General features: G+C 48.6%; 2 protein-coding genes across 4 annotated transcripts; one reads left to right on the top strand and one right to left on the bottom strand.

Moving 5' to 3' along the window:
- The first annotated feature begins 3 nt into the window (after positions 1 to 3).
- Positions 4 to 8,697, top strand: st3gal8 (ST3 beta-galactoside alpha-2,3-sialyltransferase 8). 3 transcript variants are annotated; one of them, XM_067240944.1, is made up of 8 exons: positions 4 to 96; positions 2,642 to 3,521; positions 4,638 to 4,831; positions 5,181 to 5,360; positions 6,040 to 6,085; positions 6,444 to 6,563; positions 6,858 to 7,032; positions 7,115 to 8,697. In XM_067240944.1, the coding sequence occupies exons 2-7, from the start codon at positions 3,138 to 3,140 to the stop codon at positions 7,023 to 7,025; spliced, it is 1,092 nt and encodes a 363-aa protein (XP_067097045.1). In that variant the 5' UTR covers positions 4 to 96; positions 2,642 to 3,137; the 3' UTR covers positions 7,026 to 7,032; positions 7,115 to 8,697. The 3 variants fall into 3 exon arrangements, with proteins under 3 accessions (XP_067097045.1, XP_067097047.1, XP_067097046.1); XM_067240945.1 differs by lacking the exon at positions 4 to 96 and adding an exon at positions 593 to 618; XM_067240946.1 differs by lacking the exon at positions 7,115 to 8,697 and having other exon boundaries at positions 6,428 to 6,563; positions 6,858 to 6,990.
- A 1,222-nt stretch (positions 8,698 to 9,919) lies between these two features.
- On the bottom strand, positions 9,920 to 27,193 carry unm_sa1614 (un-named sa1614). The gene is given in 29 exon segments (XM_067230161.1): positions 9,920 to 10,194; positions 10,370 to 10,492; positions 10,889 to 11,064; positions 11,315 to 11,376; positions 11,492 to 11,555; positions 11,677 to 11,877; positions 11,987 to 12,245; positions 12,559 to 12,675; positions 13,095 to 13,162; positions 13,273 to 13,388; positions 13,627 to 13,712; positions 13,933 to 14,119; positions 14,335 to 14,426; positions 14,617 to 14,750; positions 14,964 to 15,139; positions 15,388 to 15,436; positions 15,602 to 15,689; positions 15,905 to 15,974; positions 16,218 to 16,318; positions 17,089 to 17,175; positions 17,821 to 17,896; positions 18,101 to 18,161; positions 18,164 to 18,185; positions 18,325 to 18,454; positions 19,742 to 19,791; positions 19,953 to 20,027; positions 20,208 to 20,353; positions 20,459 to 20,531; positions 26,912 to 27,193. Coding segments are annotated over 29 exon segments (3,090 nt in total). The 5' UTR covers positions 27,038 to 27,193; the 3' UTR covers positions 9,920 to 10,119.
- Positions 27,194 to 27,624: the final 431 nt, after the last annotated feature.

Below are 27,624 nucleotides of genomic sequence, written 5' to 3'. Positions count from 1 at the left end.
GCAGGGCGAAACAGAGGAACATCATTCCTCTTCTGATCACGCACGACAAAGAGCTGAACAGAAAAATACGCACAGTTCCGAAACGCTCTACAAGATGTAAGTACCTTCTGTAACACTGTAAAACAATGTTAGTGTTGACTTTGTTAACACGCCGTGTGGTTGGATATCAAAAGTGGAACGCAACAAAGACACTTACGAAGAAAAGTTACAACGTTGTTGCAGTCAGCCTCACAGTTGGGATAGCGCAGCTTGCAGTCACCGTTGCCTAACTTTATAACGGGCTACAGTTTTATAAATCGCAGTTCATGTTTACTTTCCCCATGCTTATTCGGTCTTTTACATGGATATGCTACACTATTGTGAGGGTTAAGATATATAGTTTGTCGTTTGAAATTCATCCAATAGTTACTGTGAACCCACTGAGGGGGGAGAACTGTCTTGAGAAACTTTTGTCTATCGTCATCGTTGTCACCCGGTTGCCACATTTGGACACATGTAATGTAAAGCAAAAAAAAAATACATACAGAATTAAATAACGAATTACAGCGATTTAAGAACGACAAGGAATATATTAGAAGCTAATTCTCGAATGCAGCTTTCGAGCGATCATGCTGGTCGGTGAGTGATTGGTTTAACGCGAATGAACAAAATGTCTGCGATACGGTCCGTTAATTGTCAACCATGTCTATCATGTACTATCTTGGGGGCTCTCATGATGTTCATGCTGTACTACTCTGAAAACAAACGCAAAGACCCACGTCATCCGGATTCGTTGTGTGTTATCATACGGTTACCTTTCATAGCAAGGCAACGACTCGGCTTTTCCACATGCATGTTGTTCGGTAAGGGTTGAGTCAGACCAGCATTACTCCACTCCACTCTATAATCGGCACAAGACTCACCCTTCCTGACTATGCAAAAGATGCATTGGCTCGTTATACTGAGAGATTGGCAGCTGTGTCTAGCTCAGCTGGTGGAAGGCAATCAGAAGCTCTTGTAGACGTTTATCTTGCCCTACAGTGTCTACTGGGGTTGTTAACCTGACTGAGTAGAGACTAGCTTGCTTCCAAAACATGTGCTGGTGACCATTGACTGGCAGAGTTACCACATGGCCCACCCAGCTGCTTATATTTTGCTCCAGAACAGCTGTAGAGTTCATGAATGCTAGAGACGTAAGCCTAAAACTGAATCTTGTCAAGTAGAGCCTACAGATTTGAACTTAACCAGCAGGGACTGTGGCCAGCGATTTCAGCTGTTCAAAATTCCAGCTCTCTGTTTAGGATGGGGGGGGGGGGGGGGGGGGGGGGTGTTCTGTGTGTCTGTGAATAGGTGATATTTTTTCAACACAACAGGAAATGGGTGGCCTTCGACTTGTGTACCCTCCAACCCCTCCCCCTCTGAAACACACTTCCACAACCGTCTACGATAACATAACTCCCCAGCCAACTGATAACCTCAAGCCAACAGACATTTTAACACAACAGACATAGAGTGTAGACATCGCAATGGCTACTCTCTCACACACAGCTGAGTCATGTTGTGTGATCGACTCAATTTGCTTAGAATAGATTTGGGAGGGATTTTGGATTTTTTTTGGGAGTCAACCGCTTCAGGTCTCCATGATTGGCCATTTTTGGTTCTGTTACTCTCTATTATTATTTTCCCATTGTTCCAGAAACATCTTCTCACAACTTCCGCTGCACTTCCTGTTCGTAGACGTCTGTTTCTGACCCTCCTCATTGCCAGACGGTCAAAGAACTGGTCTCTGGGTGCCAGATGTATCCTTACACCTTCTTCTCTCTGAACTCAAGGGGAAAGGTTACACTCCTAAATCCTAAATTCTGGTGTGTGGGACAGAGGAGGAGAGATAGAGGAGGAGAGATAGAGGAGGAGAGATAGAGGAGGAGAGATAGAGGAGGAGAGACAGAGGAGGAGACAGAGGAGGAGACAGAGGAGGAGAGACAGAGGAGGAGACAGAGGAGGAGAGACAGAAGAAACACGGAGGAGAAAGAGGGCCCGAACGAGTCAATGATGAGTCAGATGGAAGTTGCACGTAGAGGGAGAGCAGGGGTCAGTCAGCAGTGTGCTAACCACAATGTTTGCTGAGCCTGGTCCAGCTCTCAGCCTGGTGCTGGGTTTCCAATTCAATTAAACTTTATTGTCATATGTACAGGATACACAAGTATGCAAGTACAATGAAAAGCTTTGTGCCGCTGAGCTACCTACAACAGTGCAGTTTTTAATAATCAAATATATGGTACCGGACAATTATAACAAAAGATAATTATAAAAAAGGGAGTCAGGTGGCTGAGCGGTGAGGGAGTCGGACTAGTAATCCGAAGGTTGCCAGTTCGATTCCCGGTCATGCCAACTGACGTTGTGTCCTTGGGCAAGGCACTTCACCCTACTTGCCTCGGGGGAATGTCCCTGTACTTACTGTAAGTCGCTCTGGATAAGAGCGTCTGCTAAATGACTAAATGTAAATGTAAATGTAAAATAACACTGTTTGCAGGCTGTTTCTAGGTTGTGTACTGGCTGTTATTATGGATATGTTCTGAGTGCCAGCCAGAAGCAACCTCAGCCTGATTCCTTGTCGCAAGCTGCAGTAGAGCTGACTGGTGTGTGTGTGTGTCTTCTCTAGGGGCAGGGAGCAATGTTCCTCATGCTAACCCAAACACTGGAGTGAATCATGAGGGGGATCCACCAATGAGAGGCTTTCATTTCCTGTGACGGTGTACCTCATTTCCAGACTGCCCCCCATCACTATGGCCTGATGGGTAACCCCCTCCCCATCCTGTAGCCCTCTCTCTGGCCTCACCTCTTAGCAAGTCTTACCCTAGCCCCACTACCCCAGGCTTCCAGCCATTACCCCTCCCTACACTGTCTCTTTACAACCCCTAGTCCAGCCACTACCCCAGCCTCTCTCCAACCCCCTAGCCACTACCCCAGCCTCTCTCCAACCCCCTAGCCACTACCCCAGCCTCTCTCCAACCCCCTAGCCACTACCCCAGCCTCTCTCCAACCCCCTAGCCACTACCCCAGCCTCTCTCCAACCCCCTAGCCACTACCCCAGCCTCTCTCCAACCCCCTAGCCACTACCACAGCCTCTCTCCAACCCCCAGCCTGTCCCTACCATCATGCTGCTGAAGAGGAAGTTGTGTGTAGCGGCCGTGTTCTGCGGCATTCTGTTCCTAATGATCGCCACCCACACCATCCAGAGGAACAACATCCTGTCCCTGCCCCGCCACCTGGGCCTCGCCGACGGCCCCGCGCCCTCCAGTCCCACCCCAGCTGTACGAGGACCGGATGGAGGCAAGCAGGCCCAGCCTTCATCACTCCCCAGCCCCGGGCCCTCCAGCCTGAAGACGGACCTGGCTGTGGCCAGGGTGTGTGGCTGTCCGTCCTGCGTGGGTGACGTGGGGACGTCGGAGTGGTTTGGCAAGCGCTACGACCCCAAGCAGCAGCCCTTCCTGTCGGATCATGGTGGCAGCCTCAACCCCCTGGACCTGCGCTGGTGGCTGGTGAGAACACTGCTGCTAGGCTACGCTACGCTACTTTATGCTGTGCTATGCTGCCGACTGGTGAGAACACTGCTGCTAGGCTAAGCTATGCTACACTATGCTATGCTACCACTACCATAGTCAATGCTTAAATTGGACTACACAATTCTACATTATGCTATGCTACATTACACTATAATGCAATACACTATAATACTAGTACACAAGCTATCCTGTTAGCAGGTCTTCTGTGAGTCCTCAGGCCCCTGCTAACATCATTTGAACTTCTTCCGCTCTGTCTAACTGGGAACATCTGGGAAAGCTCAGATAGACAGAGAGAGAGAGACAGAGAAGGAAAGAGGAAGGGAGGGTGGAGTGGGTGGGGGAGGGTGAGATGTAAAGGGAGGAGGGGGATGAGACAGCTAGCTGAGAGAGAACATCTTGGTCTGTGTCTGTTTCTCCTATCAGGGCCAAATGTCATTAAACCCACCATACTGGATTCCACGCTCTCTAATCGCCATGGTTATTACTGACCAAACCTCATCTCACAGAGGGAGAGGGAGGGGAGGAGAGAGAAATGAATAGAAATGACAGAAGAGAAAGAGATGTGGGCAGTTGAGAAAGAGAGACACGCCTCAGAAATATTTCCAGCCTCTGCCCCAGTTCCTGCTCCAGCATTCATTACCTTTTGATCCAACACAATTACAGACTCTTGGGGTTGGAAAGCTGTAGTTAAAATGAGGCTAAAACAAGATCTGTATTGTAGGGTGATATTTTAGACTGGGTGCAATGACCCCCCTCCCCCCCTACACACACATCCTGCAGGAATGCCAGAGCAGGGTATTGATTGGAGCAGAGGTCAGAGAGGCTGGAGATGGCACACATCTGAGCAGAGCACACACATCTCACTGAGGTCAGGACACACACATCTGAGCAGAACACACACACCTCACTGAGTTCAGGACACACACATCTGAGCAGAACACACACACCTCACTGAGGTCAGGACACAAAGTCCTCTCTGTGTTGGTTAAAGGTTGTGTCATTGTCTTTTATCTGCGTAAGTCAATGCGACAGTAGGGACTTGACAAGGGTCTGAGAGAGACCGACGTGTAACCAGCTGTGTGTCACCCACAGGCTCTACAACGCTCCGGTGATGACCAGACCCTACAGGAAGTCAAGGAGAAGATGTTCCAGGTCATTTCCTCTCCCTCGCTGGATGTGGCACCCCACCCCAACCAGTGTCGCACCTGCGCCGTGGTCGGAAACTCCGGCAACCTGCTGGGGGCTAGCTATGGAAAGCTGATCGACACACACAACACCGTCATACGGTATGCCCCAACACGCTAACGTGACACGCTAACATGACACGCTAACATGACACGCTAACATGACACGCTAACGTGACATGCTAACATCGCTCTAAAGTCGCTCTGGATAAGAGCGTCTGCTAAAAATGACTAAATGTAAATGTAACATGAAATCCTCCTCATCTATATACTTAATTGCAGCAACAAGCGAGTGTTAACCATCTGGATTCTGTTTGTTCTTCCTGTTGGACTTTGCTTTAGGGCATTCAGTAAAAGTACACGTACCCTTTCATTTACCTTGCTCTCTCCTTCCATTTTTTCCTCTCCCCGTCTTCATGTCCTCCTCTTGTTCTCTCTCTCCCTCCTCCAGGATGAACAAGGCTGTCACGGTGGGCTTTGAGGAGCATGTGGGGAACAGAACCACACACCACTTAATGTATCCGGAGAGTGCGGTTGATTTGTCTAACGGGGTACACCTGGTCCTGGTGCCCTTCAAGCTCCGGGACTTGCAATGGGTCGCCAGCGCTCTGTCTACTGGAGAAATTAAAACGTATGCAGCCCTAATCTCTCAAGCGTACAATGCAACCAAGCCCAAACTTCTACCACTAACCCCACACTCATCCCTGAGCAACACCACTAACCCCACACTCATCCCTGAGCAACACCACTAACCCCACACTCATCCCTGAGCAACACCACTAACCCCACACTCATCCCTGAGCAACACCACTAACCCCACACTCATCCCTGAGCAACACCACTAACCCCACACTCATCCCTCAGCAACACCACTAACCCCACACTCATCCCTGAGCAACACCACTAACCCCACACTCATCCCTGAGCAACACCACTAACCCCACACTCATCCCTGAGCAACACCACTAACCCCACACTCATCCCTGAGCAACACCACTAACCCCACACTCATCCCTGAGCAACACCACTAACCCCACACTCATCCCTGAGCAACACCACTAACCCCACACTCATCCCTGAGCAACACCACTAACCCCACACTCATCCCTGAGCAACACCACTAACCCCACACTCATCCCTGAGCAACACCACTAACCCCACACTCATCCCTGAGCAACACCACTAACCCCACACTCATCCCTGAGCAACACCACTAACCCCACACTCATCCCTGAGCAACACCACTAACCCCACACTCATCCCTGAGCAACACCACTAACCCTAAAAGCTTTCCTTCTGTGTGTGTTCAGGACCTACATGAGGGTTAAGGACCGTGTCCGTGCTGACAAGGACAAGGTAAGGCTGAACCCCTTCCCCAAAAACAGTTCCTGCCGGCCTGACCTGTAACCAATCAGAGCGGAGCGGGGCTGACTCATAGGCGGAAATCCCTGGGGGGACACGACCCCCCCATCCTGGGGAAAATATGATTCCCCCCCCCCCCCCAATAAATCAGTGTAAACATAAGGAAATGTCAATAATATTAATAATATACATTTAACATATTACAATGTAGGCTATGTGTTACAACAGTAATTTTGGTGTCCCCCTCAGGAATTGCTCTTGAGAAAATGTCATAATTGTCCGTCCCCCCGTCCCCAAAATTGATAGCAGATTTTCGCCACTAGGCTGACTCTCCAGCTGTGTGTGTGTCCAGGTGATCGTGGTCAACCCGCTGTTCTTCAAGTATGCGCACGACAACTGGAACGAGGCCCACGGCAGATATCCGTCCACTGGAATGCTGGCCATCATCTTCGCCCTTCACATCTGTGACCAGGTCCGAGGCCTGCCCAGGGAGGGAGGGGTAGAGGGATAGTGTGTGTGGGAGTCAGGTGGCTGAGCGGTTAGGGAATCGGGCTAGTAATCTGAAGGTTGCCAGTTCGATTCCTGGCCGTGCAAAATTACGTTGTGTCCTTGGGCAAGGCACTTCACCCTACTTGCCTCAGGGGGAATGTCCCTGTACTTACTGTAAGTCGCTCTGGATAAGAGCGTCTGCTAAATGACTAAATGTGTGTACTGTGAGTGTGTGTGTGTGTGTGTCTAAGCGTGTCTTTGACCCTCCCCCCTCCAGGTGAGTGTTTTTGGGTACGGAGCAGATCAGCATGGGAACTGGCACCACTACTGGGAGGAGAACCGCAACGCCGGAGCTTTCCGAAAGACGGGCGTGCACAGCGCCGACTTCGAGACGCAGGTCATTCATAGGCTGGATGACGAGGGGAAGATCCGCCTCCACACTTGATTGAAAGGTAAAGGGAGGGAAAGGAGGACCAAGGCCATGGAGGGATATGAAAACCTGTGTCTGACCTCACAACTATCTGCTCTCTCTAGCTACTTCTGTGGGCCACTGCGCAACTTTAAACATGGATGCCTCAGAACTACAAACATGGAGGGCACTTTCCTGGGGTGGAAGAGGAAGCAGAGTAGCTCCTTGTCCTGATTTATTTGACTTTCCTGCTTTTAAAACTGGAGGGAGAAACCACATCATCACTTTATCCCATCCCTCCATTCCACCCTGTTTCACAAAGGGTAAAGCCACACCAATTTTATTCTATTTTGTAATTTTTACTTGTGGGTGGACTAATTGTGAGCCAAAGTTTACGGTAGTGGAGAGCTGAATAACTGGGGAACTGTCCAGCTTCTGGACTCGGGAGGATATGAGCCAATCATGCCGAATTTTCACTATGCTGTACTTTTGAAATCATTTTCTTTTTTAAATAACTTTTTTGTTGTTTACTTCAGATGTAGATCTGATCTCTCTGGTTGTTTAAAGGGTTTAAAACTCGCATTCTACCGTCCTGATGAACATGTCGGCACAGAGCCACAAGTAGGAAGTGGGTCAGGAAGTATGTGCCTTGTAAGACAGACTTAACTTAATTCTTTCCAATGGCTGTTTTTAAAGATTGTTTTCGAAAATGTGAATGTATTAGACCTATACCTGATGCTCTGCTCAACCACAATGTCCACATTTCCTGCTTTTTTTCTGTTATTGGGTAATAACTGAGTACACAGAGAAACCACAAGATCTCTAGTGGTTAAAGACAACCATATCTTCATGACAGCAGTGAAGCAGTTTTATTAATGCATGGTAATAGCATGACCACTGACGACTGTGACAATCTCCTTCTATGAAGAATAAAAACCTTATTGTTACCCAGGATGACTCAAATCCTAAAATATCTCCAGGTAGCTCTAGTACAATCATGCTTTAAATTCAACAAGTCAGACTCACATAAATATATAATCCATGTCCTAAAACAACACATCATCCTGGGATACATTATTTTAGAAAAAAAAAAAACAACTCTTATCCAGTGTGTGTACTCGAAGGTGACCGGTAGAAAATAGAAAGAAGCGAGTCTTTGCTTTCACTGAAACACACAGACGTGACACCAACCACAGCTGGAGCTCCTCCCCTCTCTGCTCCAGCTCGTTCCACTGCTATGCAAACCAGTAGGACAATAGCAGCCTTCACAAAGTGTCTTGGAGCCTCTTGACAGTGAGATGGTAGAGGACTGCAGTATTACTGCTGAGCCAGTGTCCAAATCAAGACCTCCTTCCCTCTGACACACTGTCTCACACACACACACACACACACACACACACACACTCTCTCTGTCTCTCACACACACACATACATATATACTGTCCATACAGTGTATACTTCTAGAAGAGCTGGTGATGCTTTGTGAAGCCAATGTTTTCATCTTTATTGTTTAATGCACTTTCCTGTTCCTGTGGTGTTAGTTTACCATCACACTGAATACCTGTGGTCTTCTGAGGAAATGTACCTTCATGTGTCTTTGATTTGTGTGTGTGTGTAGAAATTTACATTATACATAATGTATTGAATTGTTCATAATTGACCATTAAACTGCTGCCTTTTCTCTATATATTTATATATAGAAAAGCATAAGACCAATCAGCCTTCAATGATGATTGACCAATCACCACCCTCCTTTATTATTGTCCCGTCGCAACAGATGTGTTCATGACTCAGCAGTTTCCTGAGGAATTGTGGGGCTTTTAGTATAGGTGATAGTGTTAGCTCAACTGTAGAGCCTTTGACTGCACATCAAGGGGTTGTAGGTTCAAAACCCAGCTCTGTACGTCACTTTGAAAAGAAGAGTCTGCTAAATTACTGCAGTAATATTACATTATTAGGAGATGCAGGGAGCATTCAAGACCAGAACCACTGCTCTCTGGTCACATGCACTATCTTCTATCACTTTGCATCGTTCAGCATCTTATTACCAAATCACATTCAGTGGTTTAAATCACATTTAAAACTGATTTCTTTTTTTTAAGCAGTCTAGACCCATAATGAAAATTGCCCCAATCAAGCAGTGATTCACATTGACATCAATACTAGAGAAGACTAGCCCTGTTAGTCTGCTTGGCACGCCCCCAGGCCTTAACAACACAGGAGGAGACATCTAGATCAGTGGTCCTCAACCTTGGTCCTCAGGGCCCACTGTCCTGCATGGGTTTGATGTTTCTAACATACCTGATTCAAATGAATGGTTGTTATCAGGCTTCTGCAGAGGTGGCCGGCCCCACTGACCGGTGATGGGGCCGCTGGGCAGCTGGGCCGGGTGGACATGAGGACTGCTTGAGGCTTGACCAGGGGGAGTTAAAGAGCTATAGATGGAGGAGGCATCTGCCTCATGGTCCTACAGCAGCCCTTCTCAACCCTGGTCCTCAGGGACCTCCTGCCCCCGCATATTTTAGATGTTTCCCTGCTCCAACACACCTGGTTCAAATGAATGGGTCGCTATGGTCGGGCTTCTGCTGAGCTTCATAACGACCCATTCATTTGAATCAGGTGTGTTGGAGCAGGGAAACATCTAAAACATGCAGGACAGTGTGTCCCTGAGGACCAGGGTGGAGGACGGCTGTTCTACAGGATCAACTGATGGAGCTCAGGGAGTTCTGTCGGGAGTCAGGTGGCTGAGCGGTGAGGGAGTCGGACTAGTAATCCGAAGGTTGCCAGTTCGATTCCCGGTCATGCCAACTGACGTTGTGTCCTTGGGCAAGGCACTTCACCCTACTTGCCTCGGGGGAATGTCCCTGTACTTACTGTAAGTCGCTCTGGATAAGAGCGTCTGCTAAATGACTAAATGTAGCTCAGTCTCTTCCACCCACGGTGGGTGGAGACGAGGCCTGTTCAGGACTGAGGAGAGCCCAGCGGAACATGTACCCTCACGGTTCCATCTGCCCTTCGTGCATGACCCAGGGGGGACGGTTCTCCAGAGTTCTGGAATCTGAAGACTGGATGTACAACCCAGGTGAGATGAGCTTTAATGCTGCGCACAGTGGAAGACAGGGGTCAGGGGTCATTCTACCAGGTCCTGGACGAAAGAGGAGGGGAACAGACCCTGGTGGTTTGGCTGGCCCTCCACATAACCATGCTGTGTAGAGAGAGAGAGGGAAGGAGAGTCCACTCAACACTTAAACTAACAGAAGTTCTGAAAGTTATCTGATTATTTAAGGTCATTCGAGACAAACTGATTCCAGACCAGCGCCACCCACCCATCTGCCAGTTTGGCCATCAGTAACATCTGACCCTAGACCAGGGCTACCTACCCACCAGTCGGCGTCCTCTTCTCCAAGCACCACCAGCACCTCTCCCTCAGTGAAGCTCAGCTCATCATGGTGGTCTGCCTCACAGTCGTACATGGCCTGGACACGACGCAGCCTTGGTCTGGGCTGGGGGAGGGGTCAGAGGTCAGAGCTGAATCGCACACAGGCCAATTCCCTTGGCCCTGAGTCATGTGACACATGACCACAGGAAGTCATACATGGACACATGAGCACTTAAAACCACAGTTGAACAGTAGTTTGGCCTGTATATGTGGTCCATATACTTGGTGGCTGCTTAACTGAGTGTACCCAGAGGACCAGAACCAGGGTTAGGATTTGCATTGAGATGAGGATTAGGTGAGTTAATCCCAAACTGAATGACTCTGTTCTTCTCCACAGAGAGACGCATTGTTCACCTGCCTCACACACACACACACACGCACCAGCGAAGGCACGCTTCGGACTAAACAACACGTACTGTAGCCTTTAGACCTGGGAGGCTGGGAGGGCAGGGGGTCTCACCAGAGATCTGCGAGGCAGGGGGTGGGGGGCGGGCCCATGGTGGGCAGGGCCTCCGTTGGCATCCAGGCTGAAGGAGTGGAGATTGGAGGTTGAACTAAGGGTAAGAGCTCTGCTGCTGGGAGGAGACATCTGATACAGGAAGTGGGAGGAGTTTCCCTCTGTGTCTGTCCGGAAGCCTGAAGGGGAAGAGAGGAGGAGGGGAGGAGGAGGTGGGGTGTAGGAGTCAATGTAAACTGTATGTAATGATCATGGTTTTAGTCAAATGCTGATCCAGCCGTTACATCTCCTACATAAGGCGGATAAGTTACACAGTATAATGTTGGTGTTCAAAAGGGAGCTGTAAAACAGATGTGTGCAAAGACAGTTTGGCTAAGATGAAGCTAATTTTAGAGGCGCCGTCTGGGGTCAGGGTTTGGAAGGGCCTACCTCTCTCTGGCAGCTCATCCAGGGCATTGAGGCTGGTCACGTTGAACTTAGGAGACCCTGAACTGGAGGATAAACACACAGTGTTGGTTCACTCTGGGCTCCTGTAGTACCTACAGTCCCCAGCAGGGGGACCTGTGTGTTGCTGCATACGGAGAGGCTGTAGATCATTTTACTCACACACACTTCTGGAAGGAGGAGTCTGGACCCCCGTAGCCCCTTGAACTGGAGGACACCCCATAGTCTACACACACACACACACACACAAATACACACCACACACACACAAATGAACCAAGAATATTAATAATAAGAATATGTGAGTGTATGTGTATTTGTTTATGTGTGTGTGTAGGGTGGTGTACCTGCGTTGCCTGTGAGCCGGGGGGTGTGTGGGCTGGAGGGGGCCATGGGGCTGGGCTCAGAGTAGGTCCTCTTGTGTCTGATGACGATGGGGAGAGGGGGGGTCCGCTTCTTACTGCTGCTGGGGGGGGAGAACACCTCCCCCCAGCCTACCTCCCCCTCGGGGGGACTCACTGGGGGAGGTGGGGGAGGCACGGTGGGGGCTGACACACACACACAACAGTTCTAGCATACAGCATGACACTGAAGACTGTAAATATGTGTGTGTGAAAGTGTAATTTCGGGTGTAGGGGTGGGGGGTGGTCAACTCACCTTTGACCCTGGGGGGTAGAGGAGGTGCAGGGGAGGACGGGGGAGGTGGCGGGGGGCTGTCCAGGCTGCGTGTGTGTGAGCTGTGCTTGTGCTCGCGAGCCATGGCTAGCCGGCGACCCACACTGAAGAGCCCTCCCCTGCCCCCTCCCCCTCCTCCCCCTCCTCCCCCACCTTCCCGGTCCAGGGTGGTGGAAGAGGTTGTGGTGGTGCGATACAGGCTGAAGGGCCTAGAGGTACGGTCCTTCTTCACTGGGCCGCTCTGATGGAGCAACACACACACAAGCATACACACACACACACAAGCATACACACACACAAGCATACACACACACACAAGCATACACACACATAAGCATGCACACACACACAAGCATACACACACATAAGCATGCACACACACACACACACACACATGCATAGGCACACATATGCATAGACAGACACAAATACGGACAGTCAGACAGTGCTGAACATTCTCTCCCTCTGTGCTCCAACGGTGCACAAACAAGGAAATGCATCATCGTGTGGTGTGATGTCATGTGTGTGATGTCAGAGGGTTTGGAGGTTGCAACCTTGTCCTCCAGGTCCTCGTCGCTGTCGTAGGGGTCATAGGGGTCGTCATGGCGAAGCCTCCACTCGTACTCCACGTGCTGGTGCATGTTGAACTGGTTACTCTGGGCCTGCTGGATCTGGAGATCAGTCCCCACAGTATCAAGCCCCGTTACATTCACACACAGACAGAGAGAGAGAGAGAGAGAGAGAGAGAGAGACATCTTTGGGTTTTACATTTAGTCATTTAGCAGACGCTCTTATCCAGAGCGACTTACAGTAAGTACAGGGACATTCTCCCCGAGGCAAGTAGGGTGAAGTGCCTTGCCCAAAGACACAACATCATTTTGCACGGCCAGGAATCGAACCGGCAACCTTCAGATAACTAGCCCGATTCCCTAACCGCTCAGTCACCTGACTTTAACAACATTTTGAAAGAGGAAGAGAGAAAGAAAGTAGGAATGAGAACGCGAGAGAGACATTGAAGGAGAGAGTGTGCAAAGAGGGAGGGAGAGACAGAGAGAGAGTATTACTCAGTATTTTATCGACTAGGACTCACCAGTTCTTCACAGTGGTTGTGTTTTAACCTGCGGCTGATGTCCAGCCCCGTCTCTCCCAGGTCATTTTCTGAAACACAGACCAATCAGCCAATCAGAACCGACACAGGAAATCACAACCACATCCCAAAAACATCTACCTGGCACCTCTAGTGTGAGTGTGTATGTGTTCCCACTCACTGAGGTGTGTGTTGGCCTTAGCCCGGAGCAGCAGTTTGAGGCACTCAGTGTTATTGTGGAGGCAGCAGTAGTGAACGGCTGTGCTGCCTCTGGAAGTCTGGGCGTCCAGGTTAGTGCTGAACAGAGATGGGAAGTAACCAAGTCAAAGTACTGTGTTACTGTACTTAAGTATATTGTTCTGGTATCAGCACTTTACTTTGCAAAAAAAAATTCTGACAACTTTTACTTTCATTCCTTAATTTTTTTACACAAATATATGTACTTTCTACTTCTTACATTTTAACTTTTAAATGGTGTAATGATAAAATTATAACAACAGTTGTAGGCCCACACACGCCCAGAAACTAAACCCACCAGTTGTGAACCAAGAAGTCGACCATGTGCAATGAGGTCCTGTCAGCCAATAGGACGGCCAGGTGGAGGGCAGTTTCCCCCTTCTCCTGTGGACAGATAGACATGTTAGTGTGCGTGTGTTCACAAGTGCGTTTATAAAAACATGTGGCGTGTTTACACAAAAGCGCATCTATAAAATCCAAATTTGGTGTGCTCACCAAAGTGCTTCAAAAAAATGGTGTGTAAACAAAGGCGTTTTTTAATTTAAGTGTGCGGTGTGTGTGTACACAAAACAGCGTCTATGAAAAACGGTGTGTGTGTGTGTACCTGTACGTAGGTGTGCAGAGGCAGGCTGAGGTCTGATCTCTGAGCGTACAGCTGGATGAGGCTGAACACGTCTCGGCTCCGTACTGCCTCCTGCAGGCTGCGTCGCAGCGTCGCAGGAGAACTGCTCCCTCGCTGGGCAAACTGACCCTTCACATACTTACACAGGATGTAGTCCTTACGCATAGCCCTACACGGACACAGAACACACACACACACACACACACAGGAACACAAGCACACACACACAGGAACACACACACACAGGAACACACACAGAATACACAAACATAGGAACATACACCCAGAAACACACACAGAATACATAGAGTAACACATTCAGTTACATAATTCTGCATGAGTTGATGATTCTAGTAGGAAAGTGTCAATGATTGGCTCACTCACATGTCACTCATGGCAGTGGGCTTTTGGGAGGGGCTTAACAGGTTGGCCTCAACAATCTCATTGAAGCCTGAGTTCCCAACGTTCCTGGCCAGCTGCACAAGATCAAGCAAGCGAGGAGAGAAAAGAAAAGAAGAACAGAAAAAAAACGAAAAGAAAACCATTACTGGTATGTATATTACAACCATGAATAGGTTATCATGAGATCAACCTATTGACCCAACCTCTGATTGACCTTCTGAGGGTTAATGTGGGAGGTCAAAGGTCAGGCAAGGTCAGACTCACCAGAAGCTCTGAGGTTCCCAGGGTGTCCAGACAGAGGGACTGTATGCGTGAGTAGTGGACGCCCATCTCTCTGTGAATCCCTGAGCACTCGATACAGGTCAGGATGCCCAGGTTAGTGGAGATCCAGCTGGGCTCTGGACAGACAGACAGAGAGACAGGCAGACAGGCAGAGAGAGAGACAGACAGGCAGACAGACGGAGACACACATACATATATATATATCTACATGAGTTTAGAAGGTGTCTGTGTGTTTCTACAAAAGTAATCTGTGTTTCTGGCCATGATCGCTGTTGTCATGACAGAATAGATCTATGTGTTTCTAGAGCAGTCATGTGTGTGTTTCTGACCTGGCGCTCCACAGTCGCAGCAGACGTTGTTGCCGGGCATGCGTCTGATGTCATCAGTGATGGCCCTGGTCAGGTCGTCCAGGCTGTTTTCTCCCCCGCCCCGCCCCCCGCCCCGCCCCCCATCCAGAGCCACACTCAGCGCCTCCTGCTTACTGTTACTCAGCACAGAGATCCATCTGGTGCACACACACAAACACACGTTTACACACACACGAACACGCACGTACACACACACACACACAAGATGTGTGTTACATGTCTTGTGTAATCTGATCTGATCATTTCAGTATCTTCTACCTCTCCCTCTTTACCAGCTTGGGGGGGGGGGCTGTAAATGTATGTCTGTTAGGTGTCTTGTTAAGTATATTTGTGTGTGTGAGGGTGTGTGTGAGAATGGGCCAGACATGAAAAAGCTTTTACTTACGCCACACACTCTGACTCATCCTCAGCCAGGAAATGATATGTGCGATTATCTGCAACACAAGAGAAAGAAGACTGAACACAAAAGCTTTGGAGAATAAGCTTTACATGCACTCTGCAGTCTGTTGACTCTAAATGAGGTAAAAAGTGGTTTCTGGCAGTAAGATATTCAGTGTTGTAATTCATTTTGTTGTGGTTGTGGTTGTGGTCTGGCTCACGGGAGATGAGGTCAAAGCACTTCTTGTCCTCCAGGCTGGGTTTGACCTGGCAGGTCAGCAGGTTCAGCTTGGCAGGAGATTTGTTGGGCTGCAGAGAGGTCAGGGGTCAGAGGTCAGAGGTCAGGGATAGGAGCAGGCCTACTGTAGGGCATGTCCTAACAGCACTGGTTTCCAGAGTTGCATTTCAGTGGGCTGCCATAGCTAACAGCACTTCTGTGGTTGGAAGAGTGTGAGTGCATTTGCACGTGCGTGTGCATGTGTTTCTACATGGGGAGACAGGCCAGAGAGACCCAGCAGACTCACAGTTCCATGGGCGATGGTGAGGTAGCAGTTCTGCACCGAACATCTCCTCTTCTGCCACATCTTCCTCAGCCTGCGAGAGAGAGACAGAGAGAGAGGGATACAGTATAGGTATACATATAGACAGAGATTGTAAGAGACGTTTAAAACCATTTGAATTGAAATGTGAGAGAGCAAGACAGAGAGAGACAGAAACAGATCTAGTATAGGTGTTGATATTGACATAGAGAGGAAAAGAAAGAAAATTTAAAGCCATTCGAAATGAAATAATGTGGTTAGATGGACCGGAAGTGAACATCTGTAGTTTGATATCTACCCATCACTCTTCTTGTAGAGAGAGCCATTCCTCTCACTCCCGTACTGCTTATTGCCCTGCAGCTGGTGCATGCTGTACGCAGCCTGTCTGCTGATGGAGTCCTGTGGCACACACACACACACACACAGACACACACACACACGGGATACATGTTACTCATAGTTAGCCTCCACAATGCTGATCACCTGATAATAATATTTTACATTAATATAGCCTGATACCGTAAACCTGAGGCATTGTGCATCGCTAATAGGTGCATAGCAGTCTGCCCAGTCATCTATGACATCACAGCGCAGAAACACACAACACGGGCTAGAAACGCACAACACAGAGCAGATACAAAACACTCAACACAAAGCAGACACACAGCACAGACCCGAGACACACCCCACAGATCTGAGACACACCCCACAGACATGAGACACACCCCACAGACACACCACAGACCTGAGACAAACACCACAGAGCAACACAGAGAACGGGTTGACAAGGCAGAGCAGCGGTCACAAGCCATGGGCTGCCACACTAACACCCAGACAACCAGAGGCAGGAGGGGCATGGACGGCCAGGAGCAGTGTGTAGACATACTGGTCCCACATCAACATAACATCACAGTTATCGTCACTTACTCTCCTAGCCTGGATCCCCAGCAGCAGCAAACAAAGACAAGTTTACCATCAATAAGCTTGAAAGTATGAAATATGTGTGTGTGTGAGAGAGTGCGACTGAGAAAGACAGAGAGAGAGAGACAGACAGAGACAAAGAGATAGAGACAAAGGCAAAGAGAGAGAGAGAGAGAGAGATGTATGTGTAAGAAGAATAGACAGAAAGCTGGATGTGTGTGTACATATGTGTGTGTGAGTAAGCTCACCTCTTTGAGCTCAGGCTGTAGTGAAGGTCGGAGCTGGTCTCTCAGAGAACAGAGTTGTCTCTTCTCCTCGTCCTGCCTTTGTTTAATCTGGACACACACACACACACACACTCAGTTACACAGTCATTATCGCCAACATCAACACACTCCTTCAGAATTTTAAGAATCTGTCAGCAGCAACACCCCTCCCCACACACGCACACACGTGCACACACACACACACATCCAACAGAAGACTCCCACTCTCTAAACATTCCACACCACTGTCTGTTCATAGTTTCAGAAAAGAGAAAAAACATCTTAAAGCTATAATCTGGAATGGTTCATCAAATGGTAATATTTGTTTTTTACTGTACATGGTCCCTTATACATACATAAAAAAGAATACCCTGGTGACAGGACGGTAATAAGAGTGTATAACAGTAAGAACAGCACTCACAGTGACAGGATAGTAATAAGAGTGTATAAGAGTAATAACCTAGTGACAGGACGGTCATGAGAGTGTATAACAGTAAGAGTCTATAACAGTAAGAATGTTTAATAGTAAGAGTGTATAACAGAGTGTATAACAGTAAGAGTGTAAAACAGTAAGAGTGTATAACAGTAAGAGTGTATAACAGTAAGAGTGTATAACAGTAAGAGTGTATAACAGTAAGAGTGTAAAACAGTAAGAGTGTATAACAGTAAGAGTGTATAACAGTAAGAGTGTATAACAGTAAGAGCAGCACTCACAGTGCCCAGCCCTCCTGTCAGCTCCTCCATGTACTGCTTCAGACGCTCTGTAGCTGACACACACTCCTGCAGGAAACTAACACACACACACGACTCCTCACTAACACAAGATGTTGCTTTTAAAGTATTAAACACAAGTTTTTGTGTATGTGTGTGTGTGAGAGTGAGAGTGAGAGTGAGAGAGAGAGAGAGAGAGAGAGAGAGAGAGAGAGAGAGAGAGAGAGAGAGAGAGAGAGAGAGAGAGAGAGTGTGTGTGTGTGTGACTGAGCCATGCCCGTACTTGTACTGGGAGTGGTAGTGTTTGATGAGGTTTTGGAGCAGGTCTACTCCTCTCTTGGTCTGATCTCGTTCACTTTGATCAGATACTAAAAAGCACACACACACACACACACACACACAGAGTGGTATTAGCAGTCATAGCTTCCAAAAAACCTAATAAAGAATTAATGAATAAAGCAGTTGTAGCATGTAGCATGCAGCATGTTTTGACGCGTTGCCCCTCACCTCACACATGTGCAGTTGGAACATCCTTCGCTCTTTCTCCAGATCCTCAGCGATCTCTCCTCCGCTCACCTCCGTCCTCACCATACCGTACTGCTTAGCCAGCTCCCGCTTCTCCTTCTCTATCTTAGTACTGACACACACACACACACACACAGGAGATCTTCAGAGCTTATACATGTATTTCAGTTATTTGTTTATGAGCTCTCATGTTTGGTTTGCAGTGTAACTCGTCTTTGGGTGTCTTGTGTTAGCACCATCAAGAAAGATAATCTCAGGACTACAAGCACTGGGTTGTAGAAAAACTCCAGATCCCAGAGGTCACTGGGGCAGGGGACAATACTCATTCCAGGTACAAGGCCAAGATAACACTGTTCATAACATTTGTGAAGGGACATATTGAGTGACTAAACATCCCAACAATAAGAGTAAGTCAGTGACTAACACAACAGCAAATCCTCCTTTTTTAAAGGTTAAAGGTCAACCGACTGTGGCAGTTTGTATGGAAACAGACGCATTGACCAATCACAACCCTCCTCAGGAAATTAATTCACTGAGGGCTGGTTGCTATGACACTGAAATTGTCTCTATTTAGAAGAAGAGGGAAGGAGCAGAGACAGGGAAGAGAAGGGGAGGTGAAGAATGGATAATGAAGGGGTAGGAAGAGTGGGTGATTACAAAAAAATGGAGAGAGAGAGAGAGGGACTGTTACTGAAAGAAGAAAGCTGAAGAGAGAACTAAGGTAAAAAGAGGTAGAGTTATTATCATTTAGAACCAGCCTATTAGCTCAAACTGCTTTCGAGCCTGTTTGACTGGATAGGACGAAACATGGGGTCATCGACACAGCTGTCATAGCAACGCACCTCTGATCTGGGATTTCTCAGATGGAACCATACAAGGAAAGGAGGGAGGGAGGGAGGGAGGGAAGGAAGGAAGGAAGGAAGGAAGGAAGGAGGGAGGGAGGGAGGGAGGGAGGGAGGGAGGGAGGGAGGGAGGGAGGGAGGGAGGGAGGGAGGGAGGAGGGAGGAAGGGAGGGAGGGAGGGAGGGAGGGAGGGAGGGAGGGAGGGAGGGAGGGAGGGAGGGAGGGAGGGAGGGAGGGAGGGAGGGAAGGCAGCAGGGCGACAATAAGGGAGGGCATTCAAACAGATCCTTGGTGGTGATGTGCTCATCTGATAGCGGTTACTCATGTGAGCGAGCAAGGCCTGAGGGACCATGGTAAACATGAATGTCCTGACTGTCTGGATGTAGAGGGGAGGGGCTGGTGCCATGGCTGTGTGAATTTGGAGAGGGTTTGGTGTGTGGGAGTCCTGACTGTCTGGACATCAGGGAGGGAGGGGGTTCTGACTGTCACACGCTTATGAACACACATACACAAACACACACACACACACACACACACACAGATGCGCAAAAACTCACAATCTGCTCTCATAGTCTCTCCAGGCTCTGTCAAATGGCTTCTTCAGATCCTGAGAAGGACAGATAAAAGGGAGAGAGATGGAGGCCAGCTATTCAATATGGGATTGTGTGAAGCAGGAGGCAGACGTTGAAGCACTGTGTGTGTGTGTGTGTGTGTGTGTGTGTGTGTGTGTGTGTGTGTGTGTGTGTGGTAGGCAGCCAGTCGACTCACCCCCTTCACCTCCTTCAGGTCTCCCTTCACCAGGGACTCCAGGAAGAAGTTGATGTTGTGGAGCATGCTCTTCAGCTGCAGGGAGGAGAACAGCATCGTTAACGACCATCACCCTTTCCCCCAGCCCTCTCTTCATCCATCATTCATCCCTCCATCCCTCACCAGCTCTCCTTCCCCTCCATCCTCTGACCTGTCATTCACCCCGGCAGCCCCTCGCTCTCCCACCCTCCCTCCCTCCCTCCCCCTCCTCCTCACCAGGTTCTTCATGGGGGTGAGAAGCTCCCTGGAGAACTCGGCAAAGCGCGTGAAGGCCGAGGCCACCTCCTCCTCGCCGTTGGAGTGGCAGTTGGCCGACAGCTTCTCCATAGAGCTGATGTAGTGCTCGAGGTGGGAGATGTGGTCTACGGACGGCAGGAACCCAGGTTAAGGTAAGGCAGGTAAGATTAGGGCAAGGCAGGAAAGAGCAAAGCAGGGTGGGGCAGGGATCAAGACTGTTTGTGTGTTACCTTGTCCTGACAAATGTTTGGCCTTGGCTGCTTTCTTCATCTTCTGTAACACTGTCCTGTCGCTGTCCAGAGCCTGTACACACACACACACACACACACACACAGAGGAAGAGAAAGCAATAGAGAGTAAGTACAACTGACAAGTTGTTAAAAAATCGTATCTTGGGTTACAGCAAATCAAATCAATCCTACATGGCCAACTGAACAGAACATAGTGAGGGACAAGCTAACATTCACACAAACTCACAGCATCTAACATAAACATGCCTCCAGCACATGAACAGTAAAACTAGTGCAGCAGTAAAAATACAAATAATAATGAGTTAACATTGTGTACTACATTTTCCAGCATGCAGGGTGAGAATTACGGGGGGGTTTGGGGAGGGTCTGACCCCCCTAATTAAGACTTGGACCCCCCCAAAAGAGGTAAAACCAACAGGTCGGGGGGGTCGATACACGCACTGGATAAGAAGTTGACCCCCCCGATTGTCATTGTATAATTCACACTCTGCCAGCATGTTTTAGAATGGAGTCTTGGCCTGTGTAAACTACCTTTCAATGCATAACCTGCTCTTAATCAACAACAGTCTCATACAAGGCCATGGCAGTGTTCCAACAGCTGAGGCCTACTGACAACACATTCTAGAAGCTGTGTTACACTCCCCCTCTCCCCCTCCCCCTCCCTCCCCCTCCCTCTCCCTCTTCCTCTCCGTCTTCCTCTCCCTCTCCCTCTCCCTCTCCCTCTCCCTCCCTCTCCCTCCCTCTCCCTCTCTCTCCCTCTCTCTCCCTCTCTCTCCCTCTCTCTCTCTCTCTCCCTCCCTCTCTCTCCCTCTCTCTCCCTCTCTCTCCCTCTCTCCTCTCTCTCTCTCTCTCTCTCTCTCTCTCTCTCTCTCTCTCTCTCTCTCTCTCTCTCTCTCTCTCTCTCTCCCTCTCTCTCTCCCTCTCTCTCTCTCTCTCTCTCTCTCTCTCAATAAATACAGGTACATTTCTACACAAGTCAGGCCATACTAATCAAGCTAAAACCAATCCTGTTTCTGTCAGTGTCTCTCCTTCTCCTCATCCCTCCATGCGTAGTGGACTGGCTTTGGTCTTGCTGTGGTTCCAGATGGTGGTACCCAGGCTCCAGGCTGATGTTACCTAATCACACACACACTCTCTGGCCTATTTACGCATCACTGCATGGCCTAACGTATACCTCAACATCTGCTCTCAGATGGAAACAAGCACACACACACACACAAACATGCACAAACCTTACAGAGCAATACACACAGACATTATGGACAGGGGTTACGAGGGTTTGTAGGACATGGCTGGTGACCTAGGAGGTCTCTGACGGGGTAGTGAGCAGGGAAGGAGAAGACACACAAAGAAGAAGGGAGGGTGTTCAGCTGACTGGCTCAGGACATGAATGTGATCCTGGAGTTAACCAGGCGTGACACAAACCAGTAACACAATCAGAGAAGAGTAGAGGAAGAGGAGAGTTCATCTAGAGAAAAAAGTGGTTCAATTCAGGGATCTCTCCTCAAAAACCCTTTTCTGTTCCTGGTTTGCACTCCCCCCCCCCCCCCCCCCCCCCAACTGCTGACTACACAGGAACTCAACTTCCTCTTTTATCTCACTATCCAATTAGAATCATCCGTACCGCTGCATACCCCCGCCACACAGCAGTCCCCAGCTTCCTCACTTGAATCGTCTGAGATGGGGTTTCCCTCCCAGTCCCCAGGGGCTAGGCTATGTCGCTAGGTCTCGCTCTCTGAGTCAGCAGCCAGCAGCCAGATCACAGATACTGTTCATGGTGAGGAGGGTTCAGCCATCATCCTGCCATTCAATCCGATGGCCTGATAACGTCTGTGTTAAACATCCATAAGCCGTAATGATGGCGTAATTAAGACCCTGCTCTACACCCCTCTATCCTTCCCTCCCTCCCTCCTGCTGACTACAGCCACTCCGCACCTCTCAATCACTCTCCCATCAGTCCCTCCCCCTCTCCACTTCAACAGATCCTCCCCCCCTCTCCCTCCATCGCTCTATCTCACCAACTCCTAAATTAATCTCTTTGTCCTCAAAATCTACTTCCCTCCAAGAGCCCGTATCTCTTTGTCCTCAAAATCTACTTCCCTCCAAGAGCCCGTTTCCATGGAAACGTCTTCCTGTTTCGAAACTGATGATCTCTTCCAGTTCATTTCTCTTCCTTCCTCTTTCACTCCCTCCTCCCTCTTTTTACTGGTTCCCCCAGGCCCTGCTTTAGTGTTCGGACCTGTCACCTCTGACAATAACACACACTAACATCTCTAACAACTAAATGTTCCAACTCCAACGTTAGATAATGTATCTGCTTCAGGTCTGGGGGACTGTGAAAACTCTGTGGCCCTGCATAGAACTGGTCACGCGGAAGCAACACACACACACACACACACACACACATGCAAGCACACACACAAACACTCACAACCGGCAGGATGTTAAATAATCCTCACTAGGAAAGTGGGACCATGACTATTGCCTTACAGAAAGACTATAAAAGATATATACAATGGACACCGGCATTTTGGTCATCCGCAAGACTCAATATATATTCAAATATCCGTGCACGAGCACACACAGGCACACACACACACACACACACAGCAAACATCAACAGGCAAGAGGATCTGAATGTTGAAATGGCAGATTTCAATGGTTGATCTATAGTGAAACTATTGTTTTTTGTATCCTATGTAAACTTAATATAAAATTATTCTTGATGTACTGAATGAATAGGCATTCTCCTCATGTAAGTAGCACATGGTGAGAGCTGCTAGAGGGTGTTGATCTCTGCTGTTGAGCTGCAAAATCCCCTGACAATGCAGACTGGGTGGCAGGGACTACATACTCAGCACACAGACACATACACAAACACATACACACAAACACACCCATACACAAACACACACACACAGACACATACACACACCCATACACAAACACACCCACAAACACACCCATACACACAAACACATACACACAAACACATTCACACACCCCATACACAAACACCCACACACGCACTTTAATTCTGCCATTCTTTCAGCCTTTGTTTTCCGTCAGTCCACGGTATGTAGCTGAAAGAGCTTGTTGACTAAACCTGGACCTCAGATAACAAACACCCACACACACCCACATATTAGGAGGAATGTGCTCTTGGTAATTGGAGGCCTACCCTATAATAATGTGATTCTATAAGGAGATACTATCCTGCTGATGTGGCCCCACTCTGTACCCACACCAGGGGGGAGCAGAGGAGGGGAGGAGTGGGGAGGAGGGGGATACAGTAGATAAAGAAGGGAAAAGGAAAGGAGAGATGGAAGTGATGAAGAGAAAAGAAAGCGAAGTTGAGAAGAAGAGAAGGAACAAGAGAAGCAGTGGAGAGATGGAGGAGATGAGGAGGGGATGTATGGAGAGATGGAGGAGATGAGGAGGGGATGTATGGAGAGATGGAGGAGATGAGGAGGGGATGTATGGAGAGATGGAGGAGATGAGGAGGGGATGTATGGAGAGATGGAGGAGATGAGGAGGGGATGTATGGAGAGCTGGAGGAGATGAGGAGGGGATGTATGGAGAGATGGAGGAGATGAGGAGGGGATGTATGGAGAGATGGAGGAGATGAGGAGGGGATGTATGGAGAGATGGAGGAGATGAGGAGGGGATGTATGGAGAGCTGGAGGAGATGAGGAGGGGATGTATGGAGAGATGGAGGAGATGAGGAGGGGATGTATGGAGAGCTGGAGGAGATGAGGAGGGGATGTATGGAGAGATGGAGGAGATGAGGAGGGGATGTATGGAGAGCGGTAGATGCAAGGGGCCGTGTAGAACAGTATCCAAACAGGAGAGGTGCTCAGTCATCCAAACACACTCAACCGAACAATCATCAACATCACTTCCACTTCAATGGACTCTCCACATCTCACTGTTTACCAGCCCAGAGATCTCTGAGCCTGGAATGACCACTGTACTGGACGAGGCCAGATGTGTGTAGCCCTGCACACTGAACCCCCCTGGGGCAGCGCAGGCACACTCACACAGACTCACTTTCTCACAGGAGATGGAGGACACAACTTTACTTGGAGATGGAGTCAAGGAGGACCAATGCTTTCAAGTTGTTTTGCACTTCCTGTCATAGCTACTTCTCTTTCTCTTTTGAATTCCCCAACGGTCTCTCTCTCTCTCTCTCTCTCTCTCTCTCTCTCTCTCTCTCTCTCTTCTCTCCTCTCTCTCTCTCTCTCTCTCTCTCTCTCTCTCTCTCTCCTCTCTCTCTCTCTCTCTCTCTCTCTCTCTCTCTCTCTCTCTCTCTCTCTCTCTCTTCTCTCTCTCTCTCATCTCTCTCTCTCTCTCTCTCTCTCTCTCTCTCTCTCTCTCTCTCTCTCCTCCCTCTCCTCCTCCCTCCCTCCCTCCCATGCTGCTCTCTCTTCCGTGTTCCCTCTCTCTTCCTCACACCTCTCTAGTCACTGTATCTAACATTCTGTACTGATCTGCAATATGTTGTTCATTAGCAGTCCAGTCTCTCTCTCTCTCTCTCTCACTCACACTCACACTCACACTCACACTCCACCCCGCCCCCCCCCCCTTGTTCTCTCCCCCACTTTCTCTTTCTCTTGACTCTTGCTCTCTCACCGTCACACAACCTCTTAATCACACTCCCTTTCCCTCAGTCCCCCGCTCTCTCTCTCTCTCTCTCCTGCCTAATACCTTTCTCACCTCCCCTCTCGCTCTATCTCTTGCCCTCTCTCTTCCCCTCTCCTCTTCCCTAGTCATGGTCTCTGTGAAGCAGTATTGGTCAGCAATTTGATGGTCATTACAGTAACATCCCCAGTATAGAGATAGGCCATTGCTCCATCAACAGCATACGTGATGTTAATTATGTTATGGATTATTATTAACATAATAACACATTTGATATTGGATAGTTTTAAATTATTGTGATTGATGTTAGATGTGGTTCCATATTCATATTTTCAGGATTATGCTCCTATTAATTAAGGGGGGGGGGAGTTTGGGGGTATGTGATTTTTATTCCCGCTCATTGGCCCAGTTAATCCTAATCCTCTCTGAAATTCATCAATGCTCAGCCCCGCAGGGAACATATGTTCATCCTGACAGAAGATGCTCTGAAGCCAGTCACAACACACACACACACGCACATACAAACACACACACACAGGAACAACAACAGCTGCTGTAAAACACTCAAACACTCTTTCTCTCAAACCACAGTGTTGCTCTGTCCTGGTTCCTAACCACCATGATACTTGATCTCAATCCTCCTCACCCTGTCCTCTAAATCTGTCTGGTGTGTGTGTGTTAGTATTTGTGTGGGGTTTCGTTATTGGTTTCAGTTACTTTCTAGAATCATTAATCTAATGACCCGGCCAGTCAGGGTGGGGAACCCCACCCCCACCCACCCTACCAGCACCCCCCCCACTCCCCGGTCGGGTCGTCACCATGGTAACCTGCCAGTTTGTGTCAGGGGTTGCCATGACCTCCAACGGTTGCTTCAATCAGATAAACCTATACTGCCAGACTTATAGCAGCTCCACTGGAACAGGTGACCGCTGAGAGATTCACTCCATGAGGATGATAAGGATGATCGATGTTTTACCTGTCTGAGTGGATCTGTTGAAAACACTGTTGCAAAAACTAACAAACAAAATATGTCTTAAATGAAGATGCTGTAGATCTCTAGGGCATTTCTCCTGGACCCTGACATCCGTCCTTGCTATGGATGGAAGCGATGTTGCCTACCTACAGACTGCCTCATATAACCAAGAGCAACTAAGCGATAACGCTCCTGCCTACTGATAATGGGCATCAAAAACGCACATCTTAAAATAGCGACTGCGGTTTTAAACTGCAACACAAATATGAAATTCTATTTTTAATCCAACATATAGTGTGGTTTAATTCATGGTTCTTAATATAAAATTCAAGCACATGCATTTTCTCGCGTGTCTCGGTGACAAGATGACAGAGAGCACGAGCGTCCGGAGGAATGGACAGTCAAACAAAGAACCTCACGATAATTAGCACCCGTTTACCGTGATTAGTCCTCTCCCTGCCGCTGCCTCGGGGCGGCAGAGCAATAGACTACACTGGCTACTAGAGGAGCTCCATCCATTAGCTACAATGGAGAGTAAAAGAAACACAAAGAAAAACCACGCAAAACAAGCTACGGACACAAAGGAAGGTGTCCTATGTTCCCGCAGCTAGATGGAGCGACAGTGCGTCGATACCAAATGCTCTGGCACACCTACTGGATCCACACTGGGCTCCTAACGTTGCCTTGGTAATGGCAAGTCACCCTCCACACAACTCACTGCGAGGCAAAGCTACAGTAGGCTACACACACGGAACACAAATCCATTGTCACCTGTAACAGAATGAAACGATGTAAACGTGTTTTGTTGTGTAGCCTACCTCTTCCAAATTGTTTGCGGTGTTTCTACAACTTGACATCTTGGTGGTGAAAGACGAGGTTGTGGGTGAGCTGTAGTCCTCCAAGGTCTCCGCAATAAAATCGTCCACAGATATGAGCTCAGGCATTTTGATTGTAAGAGAGAACTATTCATTCGGAAATAGAAAAACGAGATAATTTCCAACTGGATGAAATGCACGCACGGATATAGTTCTATAACGGCAGATGACGGTTTGTTAAATGCATTTAAAAAACTGGAGCAGTTGTCTAGGTCTAGGTTTATTCCTTTCAGGGAAACATCAGAATTTCACAAAGCACGCTAAAAGGAGGAACTGATGCTCCGCTGGTTGCGCGTGCCTCGTCAGCAGTCTCGCGCTGATAGAAAGGAAGCGCGCATGTCCCACGCGCTTTCACGGTTCATTTGTGGCTGGAATCGAGCACGCGCTCATCACAGGACACTGACAGGATCTTCAAGGCCAAATACAAGTGAAACAAAAACATTCTCATGTAGTTGTAGCCACAACCATCTCCGGGAACTTCGCAGGTTCCTGTGTTACTTTGTTCTCGCATAAACAACCGATATTCATGGTTACTTCTTCACCCTGGTAAAGATGAGGGAGGGAAGCGGCCCAGCATGATTAACAGGATTTAGAGTATTATAGGCGTTGGTGTGCGTGTGTGTGCATGTCGGGGAAACGACTAGAGTGACACAGAT

This window comes from Osmerus mordax, chromosome 1 (genome assembly GCF_038355195.1).
Source record: "Osmerus mordax isolate fOsmMor3 chromosome 1, fOsmMor3.pri, whole genome shotgun sequence".
Lineage (NCBI taxonomy): Eukaryota > Metazoa > Chordata > Actinopteri > Osmeriformes > Osmeridae > Osmerus > Osmerus mordax.
Note: the sequence above shows the minus strand (reverse complement) of the source record. Positions and strands in the feature narration are given on the sequence as shown.

Coding starts and splice junctions, on each gene's coding strand:
- st3gal8 (XM_067240944.1), top strand. CDS start 3,138: ATGCTGCTGAAGAGGAAGTTGTGTGTAGCGGCCGTGTTCTGCGGCATT. Junction 5,361..6,039: donor TCTACTGGAGAAATTAAAAC/GTATGCAGCCCT, acceptor GTGTGTGTTCAG/GACCTACATGAGGGTTAAGG. Junction 6,086..6,443: donor TCCGTGCTGACAAGGACAAG/GTAAGGCTGAAC, acceptor GTGTGTGTCCAG/GTGATCGTGGTCAACCCGCT.